Source organism: Pelmatolapia mariae, linkage group LG8 (assembly GCF_036321145.2).
Source record: "Pelmatolapia mariae isolate MD_Pm_ZW linkage group LG8, Pm_UMD_F_2, whole genome shotgun sequence".
Taxonomy (NCBI): Eukaryota; Metazoa; Chordata; class Actinopteri; order Cichliformes; family Cichlidae; genus Pelmatolapia; species Pelmatolapia mariae.
In genome coordinates, this window is record NC_086234.1 from 31,243,896 (window position 1) to 31,261,228 (window position 17,333).

A 17,333-nucleotide genomic window follows, 5' to 3' on the forward strand; every position below is an offset into this window, starting at 1 on the left:
GAGGTCATTTCAGCCCTACTGGGAGTCATCGCTTAAGGTCTTTGACTCACTACTGATCATGTGCATCTTTGGGTGAAGGAAAGAGACAAAAGACACACTGTGGGAGCCAGAGTTTAGGAATTGATCATGATTACATTCAATAGTGGTGAATAAAACTATGTGATTAAAGATCGTTAATCAAATATTCTACACACCCACTGAGCTGAGGTGTTCAGCCCTGCAACAGTATACTGAGAACAACATGAAAGAATCCTCATCCTGATTTTACACCAGGATCCATATATAAATGTCCCATACAGCTAGTAGCAGTGTTTTGGTTATGAGAGAGTGATTTTGTCACCTTTGTGTAATTAAAATGCATTACTTTATCTTACTAAATATTATAACGTTAAAAGACTTTTTAAACAGAAGTAAAAGTATGCCAATAAATTGTATTTGTTTGGCCCTATGATCACCTGTACATTCTGTCCTTGAGTGAGTTATTGTCACAGTTTGAAATAGAGAGTAAAAGGAAAGTTAGCATTTTGTTCCTGGGTGATTCCTCGGAGCATCCACGGGATGCTGGCTCACTGAGCAACTCACAGAGCTGCAGACATTCACCCTCAAATCTGCACTGACTGTAAGATCTATTTTACAGCACCTGCTGTCAGCCATGGAAAATACATTTTAAAAATATATATCATTGGTCATTATATGATTATTATTACGTTGCCATTGGTGTTATAACTTTGCTGCATTGCTTGGCTAATTTTTGCATTTCTTGTGTGGTCAACAATCATTTGGGTTTTTTCTTCTTTTACATGGACCCTTCACATGGAGGGAGTATTTTCACCCAGAATGTATTTTATATTTAAAGCTCAGCCTGTGAACTGTGAGGCGGGATGAAGCGATAAAAACACGCATTCTTACAGGACTTGAATGCAGCTTGCAGACAGCGCATTGGCGTACACGTGAGGGCGGGTTACCTAACTTTAAAAACACACTCCTGCCATGTGAGAGGCTTCCTAACAGCCAATGAAAAAAAACTTGTGGTCGGTCCACATTGAGCCAATCAGAAAACAGCAACAGACCTGTGGGCGTGTCCCGCAAACATTCACCACAATAATGCTGTTATATACACAGACTGTGTGTCTGCTGGACTCTGTTCGACACAAAGAAGCAAAATGAACTGTGATAAGAGCGAGCGGCTTCACGCGCTCTGCTTCCGTGTAATCACAGCGCTTTACTGTGCTCCAACGTGTGTTTGGGTTTCCGTGTCTGTATGAGGACATGTGAGTAAGTGTCGAGTTCACTTTGACATGTTTTTCCACATCTGCCTGTAGTTGCTAGGGGAAGTGACGTCAGCAGCGAGTGACAGCTTTCACAGACTGGGAGACGGTGCGTACCCGTTCAGCTGTCTGGAGTTGGATCCGAATAATCGGAGTCCATCGTTAAGTTTGGGATCACAGTGGCCCCCAAACTACGGAGAGCATAGACTACGCGTTTCACGGTACCGGGCCATACCGATATTACAGACTTCCGGTGGTCAGAAAGAGAAAAAAGGGATGGTGAAACCTGCGCTGTTACAGGAAGAGATCGAAAGGGACCGGGCTGTGTACACCGATGGGCTCAAAGCTCTAATATTCCTTCATACAACAGGAGAAGTGCTTCATAACTAAGATCAGGAGCGCTGTGTCAAAGAGCACCGCGGACATGGAGCTGAGAGTGGGCAACCGCTACCGGCTGGGCAGGAAGATCGGGAGTGGGTCCTTCGGGGACATCTACTTAGGTGAGTGGAAGCTGTCACCTGAAACGTACCGTTCAAAACACTGCTGCGCTTCAGAAAGGGAAGATTAGGTCACCGCTGCAGGACTTCCGGGTCTACGTAACATATACTGTTTGTTACCCGTGTGTGGTGTTTAACCCGAGGCAGAGGGGGGGGGGGGGGGGGGGGGATGATACAATAGCCTGAAAGTACGGAAACAACAAGGAACAAAACGAGGAAGAGTGTGTACTGCTACTGTGTGTACTGTTACTGTGTGTACTGCTACTGTGTGTACTGCGCAGGTCTTAATGCAGAACATATCTGTTAGCCTTTGTGTTACACATGTGTGTAACCGTACAGCCACACTGTCCACTCCGTGTGGGAATTTCTTCAGTCTGTGCTGTTCAAAGGGTTGCCCACTGTGACCACAGTCCATAACATCAATGGTTCAGGGAGTGGCACCAGTGTGAGCCAGGACACGCTGACTGGCAAAGTCCACCTGCCACTGATATGAACAAAGACTGTATAAAAAGATGGCTGTAGCTTGAATTTTAACATCTGGGCTGCTGCCATCTTGAATTTATTTTAGGGAGGCGGGGTTCAGCCAGAAGTTACCGCCTACAATGAAACAGACAGCACTCATGTATGGGTCAGTAAGCAGTACTGTTTCAACAAACACATGTGATCAAAAACACAACATTCACTAAGACTGAACCACAAAGTTACTGATGTCTGCACCACACAGCAAGCTCACACATGCTGACGTGGTGGTCGAGGCCCAGCAGCCTCCAGCTTTAGATGCTACCTGATATGATAGAAGCTTAGTCTTCACTTGTATGCTGAGCTAGGAGTGTGAATTCGTCACGTCCAGCACGCTGTGTTTTGCTAATCGTGTGTATCACTCACTGTGAGGTACATACGAGACATCCTTACATCAGTTACCACAGTAAATATTTTAAATGTAACCTTTTTTACTGGATTGCATTATGTAAAAGTCTAAACCCTCTGTGCTGGTGTGAGGACGGAGAGTGTGCTTCAAACAAAGGTCACCCTGACCCTGTTTAGAAGGCGCCTGCTTTTGTCCATCCTCGGGCCTGCAGGGGTTGGCCTGTTACTGCTGCTGGTGACCCCTGAGGCTGGATTTGTGGCTGTCTGCTAGTTACAGACACTCAGAGGTGTCATTGTGCCAGAGCTAAAAATAATATTCACACTTATCTTAATTCCTTGAAATTCAGTCGTCACTTTAAAGTGAGTGGTTGGAGCTCATCATGGTGCGTAGGGTCCTATGAACACACCCGATGGGGGAGCGATTGTTGTCCCACTGAAAATGATAACGTGTGGACGCAGGTTTCCACGTGGTTCTCTCCAAAGTGGGGAGAGTCGGCTGAAGATGAACCAAGACTGAACTCACCTGTTAGAAAACACTGAGACTCCGGTGGAGCTCAGGATTTATCCACAGGAGATAATGTGGAATGTGTGGAACACCAAACATTATGCACCATCCTGATCTGTTCGTGTGTGTTAATGAAAATACTGTGTGTAAATGTGTCTCTTTGTTTTTTCTACGGCTGTGATGCTGCTGGCACTTATTAAAGTTACAGGGTGTGAAATCTCACCACTAGATGGCAGCAGTGGTAGTGATCCTGCTGTGTTTGCAGCTGTTAGCTGTCAGCGCTAACATCGTGGACGCTCACACATGCATGAGGATGTATTCAGACTGTTCACTTGCACTGCAGGGTTCTGCTGGGTTCTCACCACATACATAAAACACGATTAGGTGACACAGCATGTCCATCCTAGCCTCTGCACTCAAGATGGCGAGGTAACATGGCAGCTTCCACAGCCCATCTATGAGAAGGATTGAAGTTACTGGGAAATGTAGTTACACAGTAATCATTGCATGAGTACAGCATCGTTTTTTTGTCTCAGTTAAATAACATCAGAGTTGTTAGTGTCAGCCTTGAAGTCACATTCACAGGCAGACGATAGAAGCTCTGTTTGTGCGCCGCTGACATGTTTTAACGGTGCCGATGTCGGCGCGGCAGGTCTGGGTGTGCTGAATGTGCAGCTTTGAACCCACAAATGTCTTCAGGTAGACAGCAGTGTGAACCACTGCACCACCCAAATACTGCGCGAGGACCACTACACTAACACTGTGACTAGTGTTGACTGTGTTTTAAGTTACGTTTAGCAAACTGATGATAGGCTTTTTATTATTAAACATACTGTTTGGCTGGTGCACCGAGGGCCTGAGGCTGGCAGGTCCTGAGTTTTCTTTAAAGAAGCAGGTAAGGTGCTGCAGCAGGAGAAGAATCTGCACATGTGCTGTGTCACAAAAGCATTTGGAAGGGTGGCGTGAATATTCCAGAACATGCTGCTCCCTGTTTCTGCTCCACTCACAGCATCCACCTTCCCACTCTTCGAGCACCTGTCTGCTGCCTGACCCTGGTCTGCATGTTTGTGCCACAGCTGACAAAGATGCAGCTTCTTGGGGGATTTGTTGTGGTTTCCTGTTTCTCTGCTGTCACCGACTTTGAAGGTGCAGTGTTGTGAGTCCAGCTTGGTCACGATTTATGAAATTTGTTTGTATTTTGTTTATTTTGAAGGAGACATACTGACGTTTACACAGCAGTGTGTAGGTGTTGTTGTCCTTCTGTGTGCTGCTGGAAACAGGAACATCTCTGAAAGAGAACGTGTCATGTTAGAGACCACAGGACTCATCATCAGGAACATCTCCATGCATATTACTGTTGTTGATGTTGTGGCTTCCATTATGTGTGTGTGTGTCACTGTGTGTGTCACTGTGTGTATTAATGTGTATCCTTGTTGGTCTTTTTCCAGGCACAGACATCTCAGTGGGAGAAGAAGTTGCGATCAAGTTGGAATGTGTGAAGACGAAACATCCGCAGCTCCACATCGAGAGCAAGATCTACAAGATGATGCAAGGAGGAGGTGACCACAGTCTGTCTGTGTCTTCGTTCTCATGCGCTCTGTCACGGTTAGCTGCAGGACTCGTTTCCTGCTCCCACTCTCTGCTCTCTTTATTCCTCCACGTGTAATGTGATGGACACTTGTCTGTCATTGCAGTGATCCCATTAGTCACCAAACAAATGCAAGGTCATGTTGAATGACCTGAGTGAGCCGTGGACCACCGCTGTGCTGCAGTTTAGCACAGAAGGTTTCTGTGTGTAGTCCACGCCTCGACTGTCCCGTGGGTTGGATGTAGCATCCAGTGTTTTGTGCTGTGGCGCTCGGTCCACGGCTCACAGTGATGATCAGAGTTTAACACAAAGTTCGTTTCAGTTCAGGATTATCACTGAGAAAGTCAAACACTGTGAATCTGCAGCGTTCCACACTGCTGAGCTGTCCAGTTTTGCTCTTCCTTCATGTCCGTGTCAGTGCTGGGAGCATGGGACAGCACCAGGTAGTCCAGCTCTTCCAGGTCTCCCTCTGCAGTCTCAGGACTGTGAGACAGGTCCACAGAAGGACAGGACAGACCTTCATGTGGCTGGTGTAGATGGTGGATGCACCAACACCACTGACTGGCCCTCACGTTCCTGAGTCTAAATCACACCCTGTGGGATGTGATGTAAGCCTGTGAGGTAGCACCACAGGCAGTCCAGGACCTGACTGATGCTTGATCCAGGTCTGAGAGGAGACCCCAGCACAGCACAGCTGTCTCGTGACAGTTCTGCTCAGCCCGTGTCAGGATTGCCTGCAGGCACATGTGGGCTTTACACACTGCAGAGATGCTGCAGAGTTTCCTTTAGAGTGTAGGAATGACTGCCCAAACCAGTACACAAGTAGGACGCCAGTTTTCATTTTGTCAGCACCACATTTAAACGAGGGAGTGAAGTAGGACAGAATCACACTTTGGCAGATGTGATGTGGGTGTGGGCCTCACGAGCCCTGCTGAGTGTGAGTGCAGGTTTCAGTATCAGAGCAGGAGCACTTTCTTACCCCCGAGGACACGCCCTTCATCCCTGTGTGCTTATTCTGAGCAGCACAGGAGGCGGTGACAGTGGAGACAGCTGCCAGCAGGAGAAACCCATCAGACAGTGACTGCAGACGCATTTGTTTCTGTGTGGTTGCAGTGGGCATCCCAACAATAAAGTGGTGTGGAGCTGAAGGCGACTACAATGTGATGGTGATGGAGCTGCTGGGACCCAGCCTGGAGGATCTCTTCAACTTTTGTTCCCGCAAGTTCAGCCTGAAGACGGTCCTGCTGCTCGCTGACCAGATGGTGAGCTGCTCACACACATACACACACACACACATACAAATGTGCACACACACCTGCTGCTCTCACACACACACACACACACACATACAAACGTGCACACACGTGCATGCACGAATGAAGCCGAGCGTCAGATACGAGCTGCATTGGACCTAATCTGTCTCTTTGTTTGTGGTCCGTTGCAGATCAGTCGCATCGAGTACATTCACTCAAAGAACTTCATTCACAGAGACGTGAAGCCGGATAACTTCCTGATGGGACTCGGCAAAAAGGGCAACTTGGTGTACATTATTGACTTTGGTCTGGCTAAAAAGTACCGAGACGCTCGCACGCACCAGCACATCCCGTACCGCGAGAACAAGAACCTGACTGGCACCGCTCGCTACGCCTCAATCAACACTCATCTTGGGATCGGTAACAAGCCTGTTTGTCATTTTATACGTCCGCCTCTCTCCTGCTCCTCCTTATTCCACCTGAGATATTCTGCTGCTGTAGTGAAACCCGTTTCCTCTTCATCATCTTTATTTTCGCTCGTTGTATCCACAGAGCAGTCGAGGCGCGATGACCTTGAGTCGTTGGGATACGTCCTTATGTATTTCAATCTGGGCTCGCTGCCTTGGCAGGGGCTGAAGGCCGCTACCAAGAGGCAGAAGTACGAACGCATCAGTGAGAAGAAAATGTCCACGCCGATCGAGGTGCTGTGCAAAGGCTACCCCTGTGAGTTTGCAGCCTTCAGAGCTTTCCTTTATTTGAAGCCGTGTGAGTCCCAGCTGCACGTCGGCTGAAACATGTTTGTTTCCACTTTCTGTCACAGCTGAGTTCGCCACCTATCTGAACTTTTGTCGCTCCCTGCGCTTCGATGACAAGCCCGATTACTCGTACTTACGGCAGCTCTTCAGAAACCTGTTCCACAGACAGGGCTTCTCCTACGACTACGTGTTTGACTGGAACATGCTGAAGTTTGTGAGTATCAGCTGTCAGAGAAGCAGGAGAACATTAAAAACCAACAGGTGTAACAGGCGTGACTCCATCCTGTGGTCTGACATGTTCTGTTGGAGCTGCAATATCATTCAGTGTTTTTCTTTAGTGCCAAACACAACGATGATTACCTCGAGGCCCTTTATACTGTAAGGGCAACACTGGAAGTAGCTGTACATAATGTTTTGTCTGTGAGATGGTCACGAGTCATTTTTTCTGTATGGATGAAAGTTAATTTGTAATTCATGAAATCTTTATTAGTTAACGTTAAAGAAACAGACGTCAGCCTGAAGCAAACTGTGTCTCCTGACACAGTGTGTCCTCACCTGCATGCGAGCTCTCTGCTCTCTGCTGCGTCTGTGAGCATTTTACAGGACGGTCAGATGTTTAGTGACCTGCTAGTCTCAGTAGGATGCATCACACACACGGGCGCCTGCTGGGGACCAGACTGACAAACAGGGCTCGTCTCCTCCTCGTTTGTTAGCTGCTGGTTTGTTATTGTGTGGAGATACAAATCATTTAGAAATGATCTGCAATGGTTGTTTGAGTCCTGCTGACAGCTGCTCAGTACCAACACAGCTGTGTTTAAAGGCAGCTGATGGGTCCAGCTCAGTGAGGTGTAACAAGCAGTCAGCATCCACCTGTCACTCAAAGCAGCCATGCCTCTAATTATGCCCGACTCTGTTCACATGTAAAGAGGTATTAAAACCGTACATAGACATGAACACAGGGTTAAAGATCAGCTCTGCAGTTTGTAACAGGGCGCACTGTTAGTTTGGATCATGTCATAGTTTTAATAGATACTTCATTACCCTGTTTTTCTGTGGCTCAGGTTCAGATGTCTCGGCGTGGACTGTGAGGTTACTTTGCTTTAGACCAAAGCTGGTGGAAGTCCCGCCCTGTCACGCGTCCATGTTGGCGACAAACCAGGATGGCAAGCCTATCACGTTAGTAAGATGAGTGTGTGGAGGCTGGTACGCGGTCCTGTGATGGCGTCTTTGTAACAGACAGAGGGATTCATGAAGGGGAATAGAGCTCCAGCACGAGCGCACACATTAGTGCAAAAATGAGAAGTACAGAAGCCCGCTGAGCATAAACTAATCTGTGCCGGGCAAAGTGAGCGCGATGGTTACAGTACAGGGTTAGCATGCGTGCAGAGCGCTAATGAACCCGCAGAGTCTCAGTCGGGTCCATAATCCGTTCTTTTGTGACCTGCTAAAGGGAGCCAACCGTGCAGCAGAGGAAGCAGAAAGGGAGCGTCGGGATCGGGACGACCGGTTGAGGCACAGCAGGAACCCCGGGGCCAGAGTCCCTGCTGCGCCCGGGCGCCCTCGAGGGACCCAGGAGGGAACAGTGCCCACCCCGCTAACACCCACCTCACAGACAGGTCAGTTCACTCCAGCTGCATTAGCATCATTAGATCACATGTAAGTGTCCCAAATACGCACAAAAATGTAGGAAACAACGTCGGTAGAGGACGGTGTTCTCCTCCATACGCACCACAAGGAGGTCGTTGGTACATGTGTCTGTGCACTCTCATATTTCTGTGTTCCAGATGCTCTATGTTGGTTTTTCTTACAGGTGCAGCGTTGTGCATTTCTATTTGTACTCCATCCTTTTATTAGATTTTGTTCTATTTTCTCCCTCCTTCCTTTTATTCCTTTCTCCTGCCTGTCAGCTCAGACGCTGTCTGCTGTAACTGAAATAACACCAAAGAATAAATAAAAGAAACACGATGTAGAGCTCTTATAGAGCTGATCCTGGTGCATTCAGATTGTAACTCTGTAGGAATCTGGTGTTAAAGTCCAGACGTGTTTATATGCAGTGCGCACGTCCTGTAGAGGAAGAGGAGCTGCTCTCGTAGTGTTTCTGTGGCCTCAGTGACCTCAGCGTGTCAGCTGATGATCTGTCAGCTGTTGTGCGGCTGGCTCCTTGATGGAGGTGATGGTGCTCTCACTTCGTTTGTCTTTTCTTTAACGGTTCAGGTGATGTTACTGTGCCACGGTGCAAGCGTGTACAGGTTAACATGAACTCCAGCCCTTTGCAGTCAGTCTTTGAAACATGGACTCATTCATCTCACAGTACAATGTGTTTATGGTCTCCAGCTAACACGTCTCCTCGACAAGTGTCCGGGATGGAGCGTGAGCGAAAGGTTAGCATGAGGCTGCACCGCGGCGCTCCGATCAACGTGTCATCCTCCGATCTGACCGGGCGACAGGACACCTCCCGCATGTCCACCTCACAGGTACAACATTCCCTCTGCGCTTAGTCTGTGTGAACCAACAGTATGAGCAGAAAGATGAGACTCACTGAATATTTCATGTGACCTGAGCACGCAGGAAAGCACGCGCACAAGTACGCACGACAAAGCTGGGCTCTAGCTTGTTTGGGGGGGGGGGGTTTCTAGTAAACAAAAGTAGTATTACAGTAGTAGTACAGCAGTATTACAGCAGTAGTACAGCAGTATTACAGCAGTATAGCAGTTGTATTACAGCAGTATTACAGCAGTATAGCAGTTGTATTACAGCAGTATTACAGCAGTATTACAGCAGTATTACAGCAGTGTTACAGCAGTAGTACAGCAGTGTTACAGCAGTATAGCAGTTGTATTACAGCAGTAGTACAGCAGTATTACAGCAGTATAGCAGTTGTATTACAGCAGTATTACAGCAGTGTTACAGCAGTATAGCAGTTGTATTACAGCAGTAGTACAGCAGTATTACAGCAGTAGTACAGCAGTATTACAGCAGTAGTACAGCAGTATTACAGCAGTATAGCAGTTGTATTACAGCAGTGTTACAGCAGTGTTACAGCAGTGTTACAGCAGTGTTACAGCAGTGTTACAGCAGTGTTACAGCAGTAGTACAGCAGTAGTACAGCAGTATTACAGCAGTATAGCAGTTGTATTACAGCAGTATTACAGCAGTATAGCAGTTGTATTACAGCAGTGTTACAGCAGTAGTACAGCAGTGTTACAGCAGTAGTACAGCAGTGTTACAGCAGTAGTACAGCAGTATAGCAGTTGTAGTACAGCAGTAGTACAGCAGTATAGCAGTTGTAGTACAGCAGTAGTACAGCAGTATAGCAGTTGTATTACAGCAGTATTACAGCAGTATTACAGCAGTAGTACAGCAGTAGTACAGCAGTAGTACAGCAGTATTACAGCAGTGTTACAGCAGTAGTACAGCAGTGTTACAGCAGTATAGCAGTTGTATTACAGCAGTAGTACAGCAGTATTACAGCAGTATAGCAGTTGTATTACAGCAGTATTACAGCAGTGTTACAGCAGTATAGCAGTTGTATTACAGCAGTAGTACAGCAGTAGTACAGCAGTATTACAGCAGTAGTACAGCAGTATTACAGCAGTATAGCAGTTGTATTACAGCAGTGTTACAGCAGTGTTACAGCAGTGTTACAGCAGTGTTACAGCAGTAGTACAGCAGTGTTACAGCAGTATAGCAGTTGTATTACAGCAGTATTACAGCAGTATAGCAGTTGTATTACAGCAGTGTTACAGCAGTAGTACAGCAGTGTTACAGCAGTAGTACAGCAGTATAGCAGTTGTAGTACAGCAGTAGTACAGCAGTATAGCAGTTGTAGTACAGCAGTAGTACAGCAGTATAGCAGTTGTATTACAGCAGTATTACAGCAGTATAGCAGTTGTATTACAGCAGTATTACAGCAGTAGTACAGCAGTATTACAGCAGTATAGCAGTTGTATTACAGCAGTATTACAGCAGTATTACAGCAGTATTACAGCAGTATTACAGCAGTAGTACAGCAGTATTACAGCAGTATAGCAGTTGTATTACAGCAGTAGTACAGCAGTATTACAGCAGTATTACAGCAGTAGTACAGCAGTATTACAGCAGTGTTACAGCAGTATAGCAGTTGTATTACAGCAGTATAGCAGTTGTATTACAGCAGTATTACAGCAGTATTACAGCAGTATTATAGCAGTTGTATTACAGCAGTATTACAGCAGTATAGCAGTTGTATTACAGCAGTAGTACAGCAGTATTACAGCAGTAGTACAGCAGTTGTATTACAGCAGTATTATAGCAGTTGTATTACAGCAGTGTTACAGCAGTGTTACAGCAGTGTTACAGCAGTGTTACAGCAGTAGTACAGCAGTATTACAGCAGTATAGCAGTTGTATTACAGCAGTATTACAGCAGTATAGCAGTTGTATTACAGCAGTGTTACAGCAGTAGTACAGCAGTGTTACAGCAGTAGTACAGCAGTATAGCAGTTGTAGTACAGCAGTAGTACAGCAGTAGTACAGCAGTAGTACAGCAGTAGTACAGCAGTATAGCAGTTGTATTACAGCAGTATTACAGCAGTATAGCAGTTGTATTACAGCAGTATTACAGCAGTAGTACAGCAGTATAGCAGTTGTATTACAGCAGTATTACAGCAGTATAGCAGTTGTATTACAGCAGTATTACAGCAGTATTACAGCAGTATTACAGCAGTATTACAGCAGTATTACAGCAGTATAGCAGTTGTATTACAGCAGTATTACAGCAGTGTTACAGCAGTAGTACAGCAGTATTACAGCAGTATAGCAGTTGTATTACAGCAGTAGTACAGCAGTATTACAGCAGTGTTACAGCAGTATAGCAGTTGTATTACAGCAGTATTACAGCAGTATAGCAGTTGTATTACAGCAGTATTACAGCAGTATTACAGCAGTATTACAGCAGTATTACAGCAGTATAGCAGTTGTATTACAGCAGTATTACAGCAGTATTATAGCAGTTGTATTACAGCAGTAGTACAGCAGTATTACAGCAGTATTACAGCAGTATAGCAGTTGTATTACAGCAGTATTATAGCAGTTGTATTACAGCAGTATTACAGCAGTATTATAGCAGTTGTATTACAGCAGTATTACAGCAGTATAGCAGTTGTATTACAGCAGTATTACAGCAGTATAGCAGTTGTATTACAGCAGTAGTACAGCAGTATTACAGCAGTAGTACAGCAGTATTACAGCAGTATAGCAGTTGTATTACAGCAGTATTACAGCAGTGTTACAGCAGTAGTACAGCAGTATTACAGCAGTATAGCAGTTGTATTACAGCAGTATAGCAGTTGTATTACAGCAGTATTACAGCAGTATAGCAGTTGTATTACAGCAGTATTACAGCAGTATTACAGCAGTATAGCAGTTGTATTACAGCAGTATTACAGCAGTGTTACAGCAGTAGTACAGCAGTAGTACAGCAGTAGTACAGCAGTAGTACAGCAGTAGTACAGCAGTATTACAGCAGTATAGCAGTTGTATTACAGCAGTGTTACAGCAGTGTTACAGCAGTAGTACAGCAGTATTACAGCAGTATAGCAGTTGTATTACAGCAGTATTACAGCAGTATAGCAGTTGTATTACAGCAGTGTTACAGCAGTATAGCAGTTGTATTACAGCAGTATAGCAGTTGTATTACAGCAGTAGTACAGCAGTGTTACAGAAGTAGTACAGCAGTGTTACAGAAGTAGTACAGCAGTATTACAGCAGTATAGCAGTTGTATTATAGCAGTTGTATTATAGCAGTTGTATTACAGCAGTATTACAGCAGTATAGCAGTTGTATTACAGCAGTATTACAGCAGTATAGCAGTTGTATTACAGCAGTGTTACAGCAGTGTTACAGCAGTAGTACAGCAGTATTACAGCAGTATAGCAGTTGTATTACAGCAGTATAGCAGTTGTATTACAGCAGTATTACAGCAGTATAGCAGTTGTATTACAGCAGTGTTACAGCAGTAGTACAGCAGTATTACAGCAGTATAGCAGTTGTATTACAGCAGTAGTACAGCAGTGTTACAGAAGTAGTACAGCAGTGTTACAGAAGTAGTACAGCAGTATTACAGCAGTATAGCAGTTGTATTATAGCAGTTGTATTATAGCAGTTGTATTACAGCAGTAGTACAGCAGTATTACAGCAGTAGTACAGCAGTATTACAGCAGTGTTACAGTAGTATTACAGCAGTATAGCAGTTGTATTACAGCAGTATTACAGCAGTAGTACAGCAGTATAGCAGTTGTATTACAGCAGTAGTACAGCAGTGTTACAGAAGTAGTACAGCAGTGTTACAGAAGTAGTACAGCAGTATTACAGCAGTATAGCAGTTGTATTATAGCAGTTGTATTATAGCAGTTGTATTATAGCAGTTGTATTACAGCAGTAGTACAGCAGTATTACAGCAGTAGTACAGCAGTATTACAGCAGTGTTACAGTAGTATTACAGCAGTATAGCAGTTGTATTACAGCAGTATTACAGCAGTAGTACAGCAGTGTTACAGCAGTGTTACAGCAGTAGTACAGCAGTATTACAGCAGTATAGCAGTTGTATTACAGCAGTATTACAGCAGTGTTACAGCAGTAGTACAGCAGTATTACAGCAGTATAGCAGTTGTATTACAGCAGTATTACAGCAGTATAGCAGTTGTATTACAGCAGTGTTACAGCAGTTGTATTACAGCAGTGTTACAGCAGTGTTACAGCAGTAGTACAGCAGTATTACAGCAGTAGTACAGCAGTATTACAGCAGTGTTACAGTAGTATTACAGCAGTATAGCAGTTGTATTACAGCAGTGTTACAGCAGTGTTACAGCAGTAGTACAGCAGTATTACAGCAGTATAGCAGTTGTATTACAGCAGTATTACAGCAGTATTACAGCAGTATTACAGCAGTATTACAGCAGTATTACAGCAGTATAGCAGTTGTATTACAGCAGTAGTACAGCAGTATTACAGCAGTATAGCAGTTGTATTACAGCAGTATTACAGCAGTATAGCAGTTGTATTACAGCAGTGTTACAGCAGTTGTATTACAGCAGTGTTACAGCAGTGTTACAGCAGTAGTACAGCAGTATTACAGCAGTAGTACAGCAGTATTACAGCAGTGTTACAGTAGTATTACAGCAGTATAGCAGTTGTATTACAGCAGTGTTACAGCAGTGTTACAGCAGTAGTACAGCAGTATTACAGCAGTATAGCAGTTGTATTACAGCAGTATTACAGCAGTATTACAGCAGTATTACAGCAGTATTACAGCAGTATAGCAGTTGTATTACAGCAGTAGTACAGCAGTATTACAGCAGTATAGCAGTTGTATTACAGCAGTATTACAGCAGTGTTACAGCAGTAGTACAGCAGTATTACAGCAGTATAGCAGTTGTATTACAGCAGTATTACAGCAGTATAGCAGTTGTATTACAGCAGTGTTACAGTAGTATTACAGCAGTACTTGCAGAGTGTTGTCCTGTAATCTGATGCCTGTGTGATGATGTCGTGTTGCTGAGTTGTGTGTTTGGATTCTGACATATTGACTCTGTTCTCTCTCTTCCCTCAACCTCAGAATAGCATTCCCTACGAGCATCACACCAAGTAGACGCTCGCCATGTCCTCGTGTGACGGCAGCAGCGCGGGGTAAGTCCCTCCCAGTGTTCACGCCGTGTTTGGTGCAGCTCTTCAGTCTGCTGTCTTGGACGCCGGCTGTGGGGACAGCTGTGTTTTGGAGCATCATGGTCTGTTCTGACACTGGCTGCTGCTCTGTGTCTCCTTCAGGTGGTGTCTGAGGTACCATCCACTGGTCTCCAGCTACGAGCTCCTCAATGAGCACCAACAATACAAGCAGTCCAAGCCCTGATCTCCACCATAATGTCTACGGCTCCAGCTCCAGTCACAGACTGACCCTCTGATGCTTTTCCATTTACCTTTGTGGTCTGAATCCAGACTGTTGGTTTTCAGGGCTTTTTACTTTTGGGGCCACTTGAACTAGTTTATCAGGGCTGAGCCGACACCGCAGCAGGCTGATCCAAACCATGAGGACCTCATGGACCGCTGCATCAGCCTTCCTCACTGGACGCGTTTGTCAGTGAGAACTCTGAATAGGAGCGTCTCGGTCTGAGGGCGGGCACACTGTTCACACGTTCAGTTTTCATTTCCTCTCATTTGTTCGGGTTGTCGCCGACAGCCGTCCCCACGTGCTCCCGATTGATTCAGCTGTTTGTGTTAGCGAGTAACTCTAAAGCAGGCATCCTGCTGCTCGTGTATGTGAGCTAGCATCAGCCCAGAGGCAGCTGATGGGACTGTGACAGCAGCTCATAGCATGACATCACATTTACAGCTGCATGCTGTTTTCCATCTTTTCTTTACCGTTGGCTAAAAATCACTCATGTACTCTTTTTACGTTATTCAAGCTAGCAGGTAAATCTTTTTGCTTTGGTGAAAAACTGTTTTTTTGTGTTGTTGTTGTTTTTAAACAGGATTTTTAAAGTGCTAAAGTTAGCAGGCTAGCTGTAACATAGCTATGCTGCTATGGTGGCGATGCTAACATCTTTATCTTATTGCAAGTTAGTAAATGAGCTGCAGGTGTGTAGATGAGCTGATGTCCTTGTTTCTCCTGCAGCGCAGCGTGGAGCCGGTTGTTTGGGCAGAACCCGAGCGTAAATGTTAGACGCACCTGGGAGAGCAGAAGGTTGTCTTGATTTGGTGTAGGGATGGACTTTGGCAATAAAAAGCTAAATGTAACACAAAAGGTTGCACAGAGCACGTTTCAATGCATCGCAGGAGTCTGGATACAAGCCTGAGTGTGAGTTAAACTTAAGAAGACACCTTTGCAGGGGTTGGGTTTCCCCCGAGCGTCCCAGGTTTCTCTGCTCTATCACAAAGAAGCACTATGTTGGGGCAAACACATCATTGGGTATATTTCACCAAAAGTTCTTTCACTGTATATATAATATTCTTACTTTTGAGTTTGTATTGTTTCTGCACTGTGAAACATTTATAATATTAAAGTGTTTGTTTTTTTGTGACGTACCAGTGGAGAAGGGTCTGAACATGATTCTGGAGTCGCTGCGCCTCCTTAAGGGCAACAAGAGCTGTGTCAGTGAGAAGCTGAAGGACTCTGTCATCCTGGTGCTGTGACAGCACCGTCTGCACCAACCAGAGTGTGTGCCTCTTTTTCCAGAAGTACTGCATTGGGTTTTTATATTAATGCGTCTTACAGTCGACTGCAATAAAGCTCCATCTCTGCTGTGAAAAGGCTCTGCTGTTATTGTGTTTTTGATGTGGATGAACCTGTGCGCTCTGCTACGCTCTGCAGTGTGTAGCCTGTGGAAAAGACTGCAGAATCCTTCATCACATCTCTGCTGTGTACACATGAGCCAGGAAAACAAACGGAGCTGCAGCAGTGTGCGTGCTCTGATGTTGGTCTGAGAGAAGTCAAACAAATGCACACAGAGCAGCTCTGTAACAGAATCAGGCAGGAGCGAACACAAGGAGCTGAAACAACATGAAAGATCAAAGTTTGTAGTGCAGCAAAAATCAGGGTATCGCTCCAAACACATGTAGGAGGTAATAACTGGGCAGCTTGAGCTATTATATAATATACTACATGTATTATAGGTAAGTCGTTCACTTTGTCTTCACAGTACTGATGTAAGGATACTTGGGAGGGAGGTAGAAATGTCAAAGTGAGGTCAGATGTGTTTAAAATCTTTCTACAGTATTTTCTGTAAATGGACAAACACACAGCACATCACAGTTTGTAGGCTCTAAAGCTTTTTGTCAAGTTTCCACCAATAAATCATCAAGTTGACTTTGAAGACTTATCATTTATTTATATTTGTCTCTGATAACGGGCAGCACGGTGGTTAGCACTGTCCTGAGTTCAGTTCCAGGTTAGGGTATCGAACTCAGGACCCTAACCCCATCAGGCCGGGGTCTTTGTGTGGAGTTTGCATGTTTTCTCTGGCTTCCTCCCACAGTCCAAAGACATGCAGTTAGTGGGGATCGGTGTGAATGGTTGTCTGTGTGTTAGCCCTGCCACAGGCTGGCGACCTGTCCAGGGTGGACCCCGCCTCTCGCCCTATGACAGTTGTGATAGGCTCCAGCCCCCCATGACCCTGATAAGTGGAAGACGGTGGATGGACTTTGATGACCTCAGTGCATGTCAGGCAAACTTTGAATGGATTGTTAACACTGGGCCACTCTACACGCCTGTTTCCAGTTATCCTGTTTACAGACACAGTGACACCAACGCTGCCAAACAGAAGCTGCTCAGCTGAAGTTATGTCACATTATTGTAACTGAGAAACGTCACAGCATTGCTCACAATGTGAGGGCGGGGCTGCAATAACCCTGCTGTGCTTTCTAATGTTTCATATTAAGACTAATCTGTGTTGACCTTTCTCTGATTATTGTTTCATATTGAAGAAAGGTCAAATATTACCAAACATATGAAAAACTCATCTAAACAACATGTAGTGTAAAAATAAATGTCTTGGAGACAGCAGCTACTCAGATATATTAATTGTCGGGTTTGGATTCAGCACATTAAAATAATGAGAAACAGCACTTTA

At 45.1% G+C, this 17,333-nt stretch overlaps 1 protein-coding gene across 1 annotated transcript; it reads left to right on the plus strand.

Annotated features, from left to right (window-relative positions):
* The first annotated feature begins 1,204 nt into the window (after positions 1 to 1,204).
* On the plus strand, positions 1,205 to 16,014 carry csnk1db (casein kinase 1, delta b). Its single transcript, XM_063481814.1, has 10 exons — positions 1,205 to 1,768; positions 4,586 to 4,696; positions 5,839 to 5,987; positions 6,170 to 6,398; positions 6,531 to 6,701; positions 6,799 to 6,947; positions 8,184 to 8,349; positions 9,068 to 9,207; positions 14,327 to 14,397; positions 14,536 to 16,014. Exons 1-9 carry the CDS (start codon positions 1,693 to 1,695, stop codon positions 14,357 to 14,359), a joined length of 1,224 nt encoding a protein of 407 aa, XP_063337884.1. The 5' UTR covers positions 1,205 to 1,692; the 3' UTR covers positions 14,360 to 14,397; positions 14,536 to 16,014.
* The last annotated feature ends 1,319 nt before the right edge of the window (positions 16,015 to 17,333 follow it).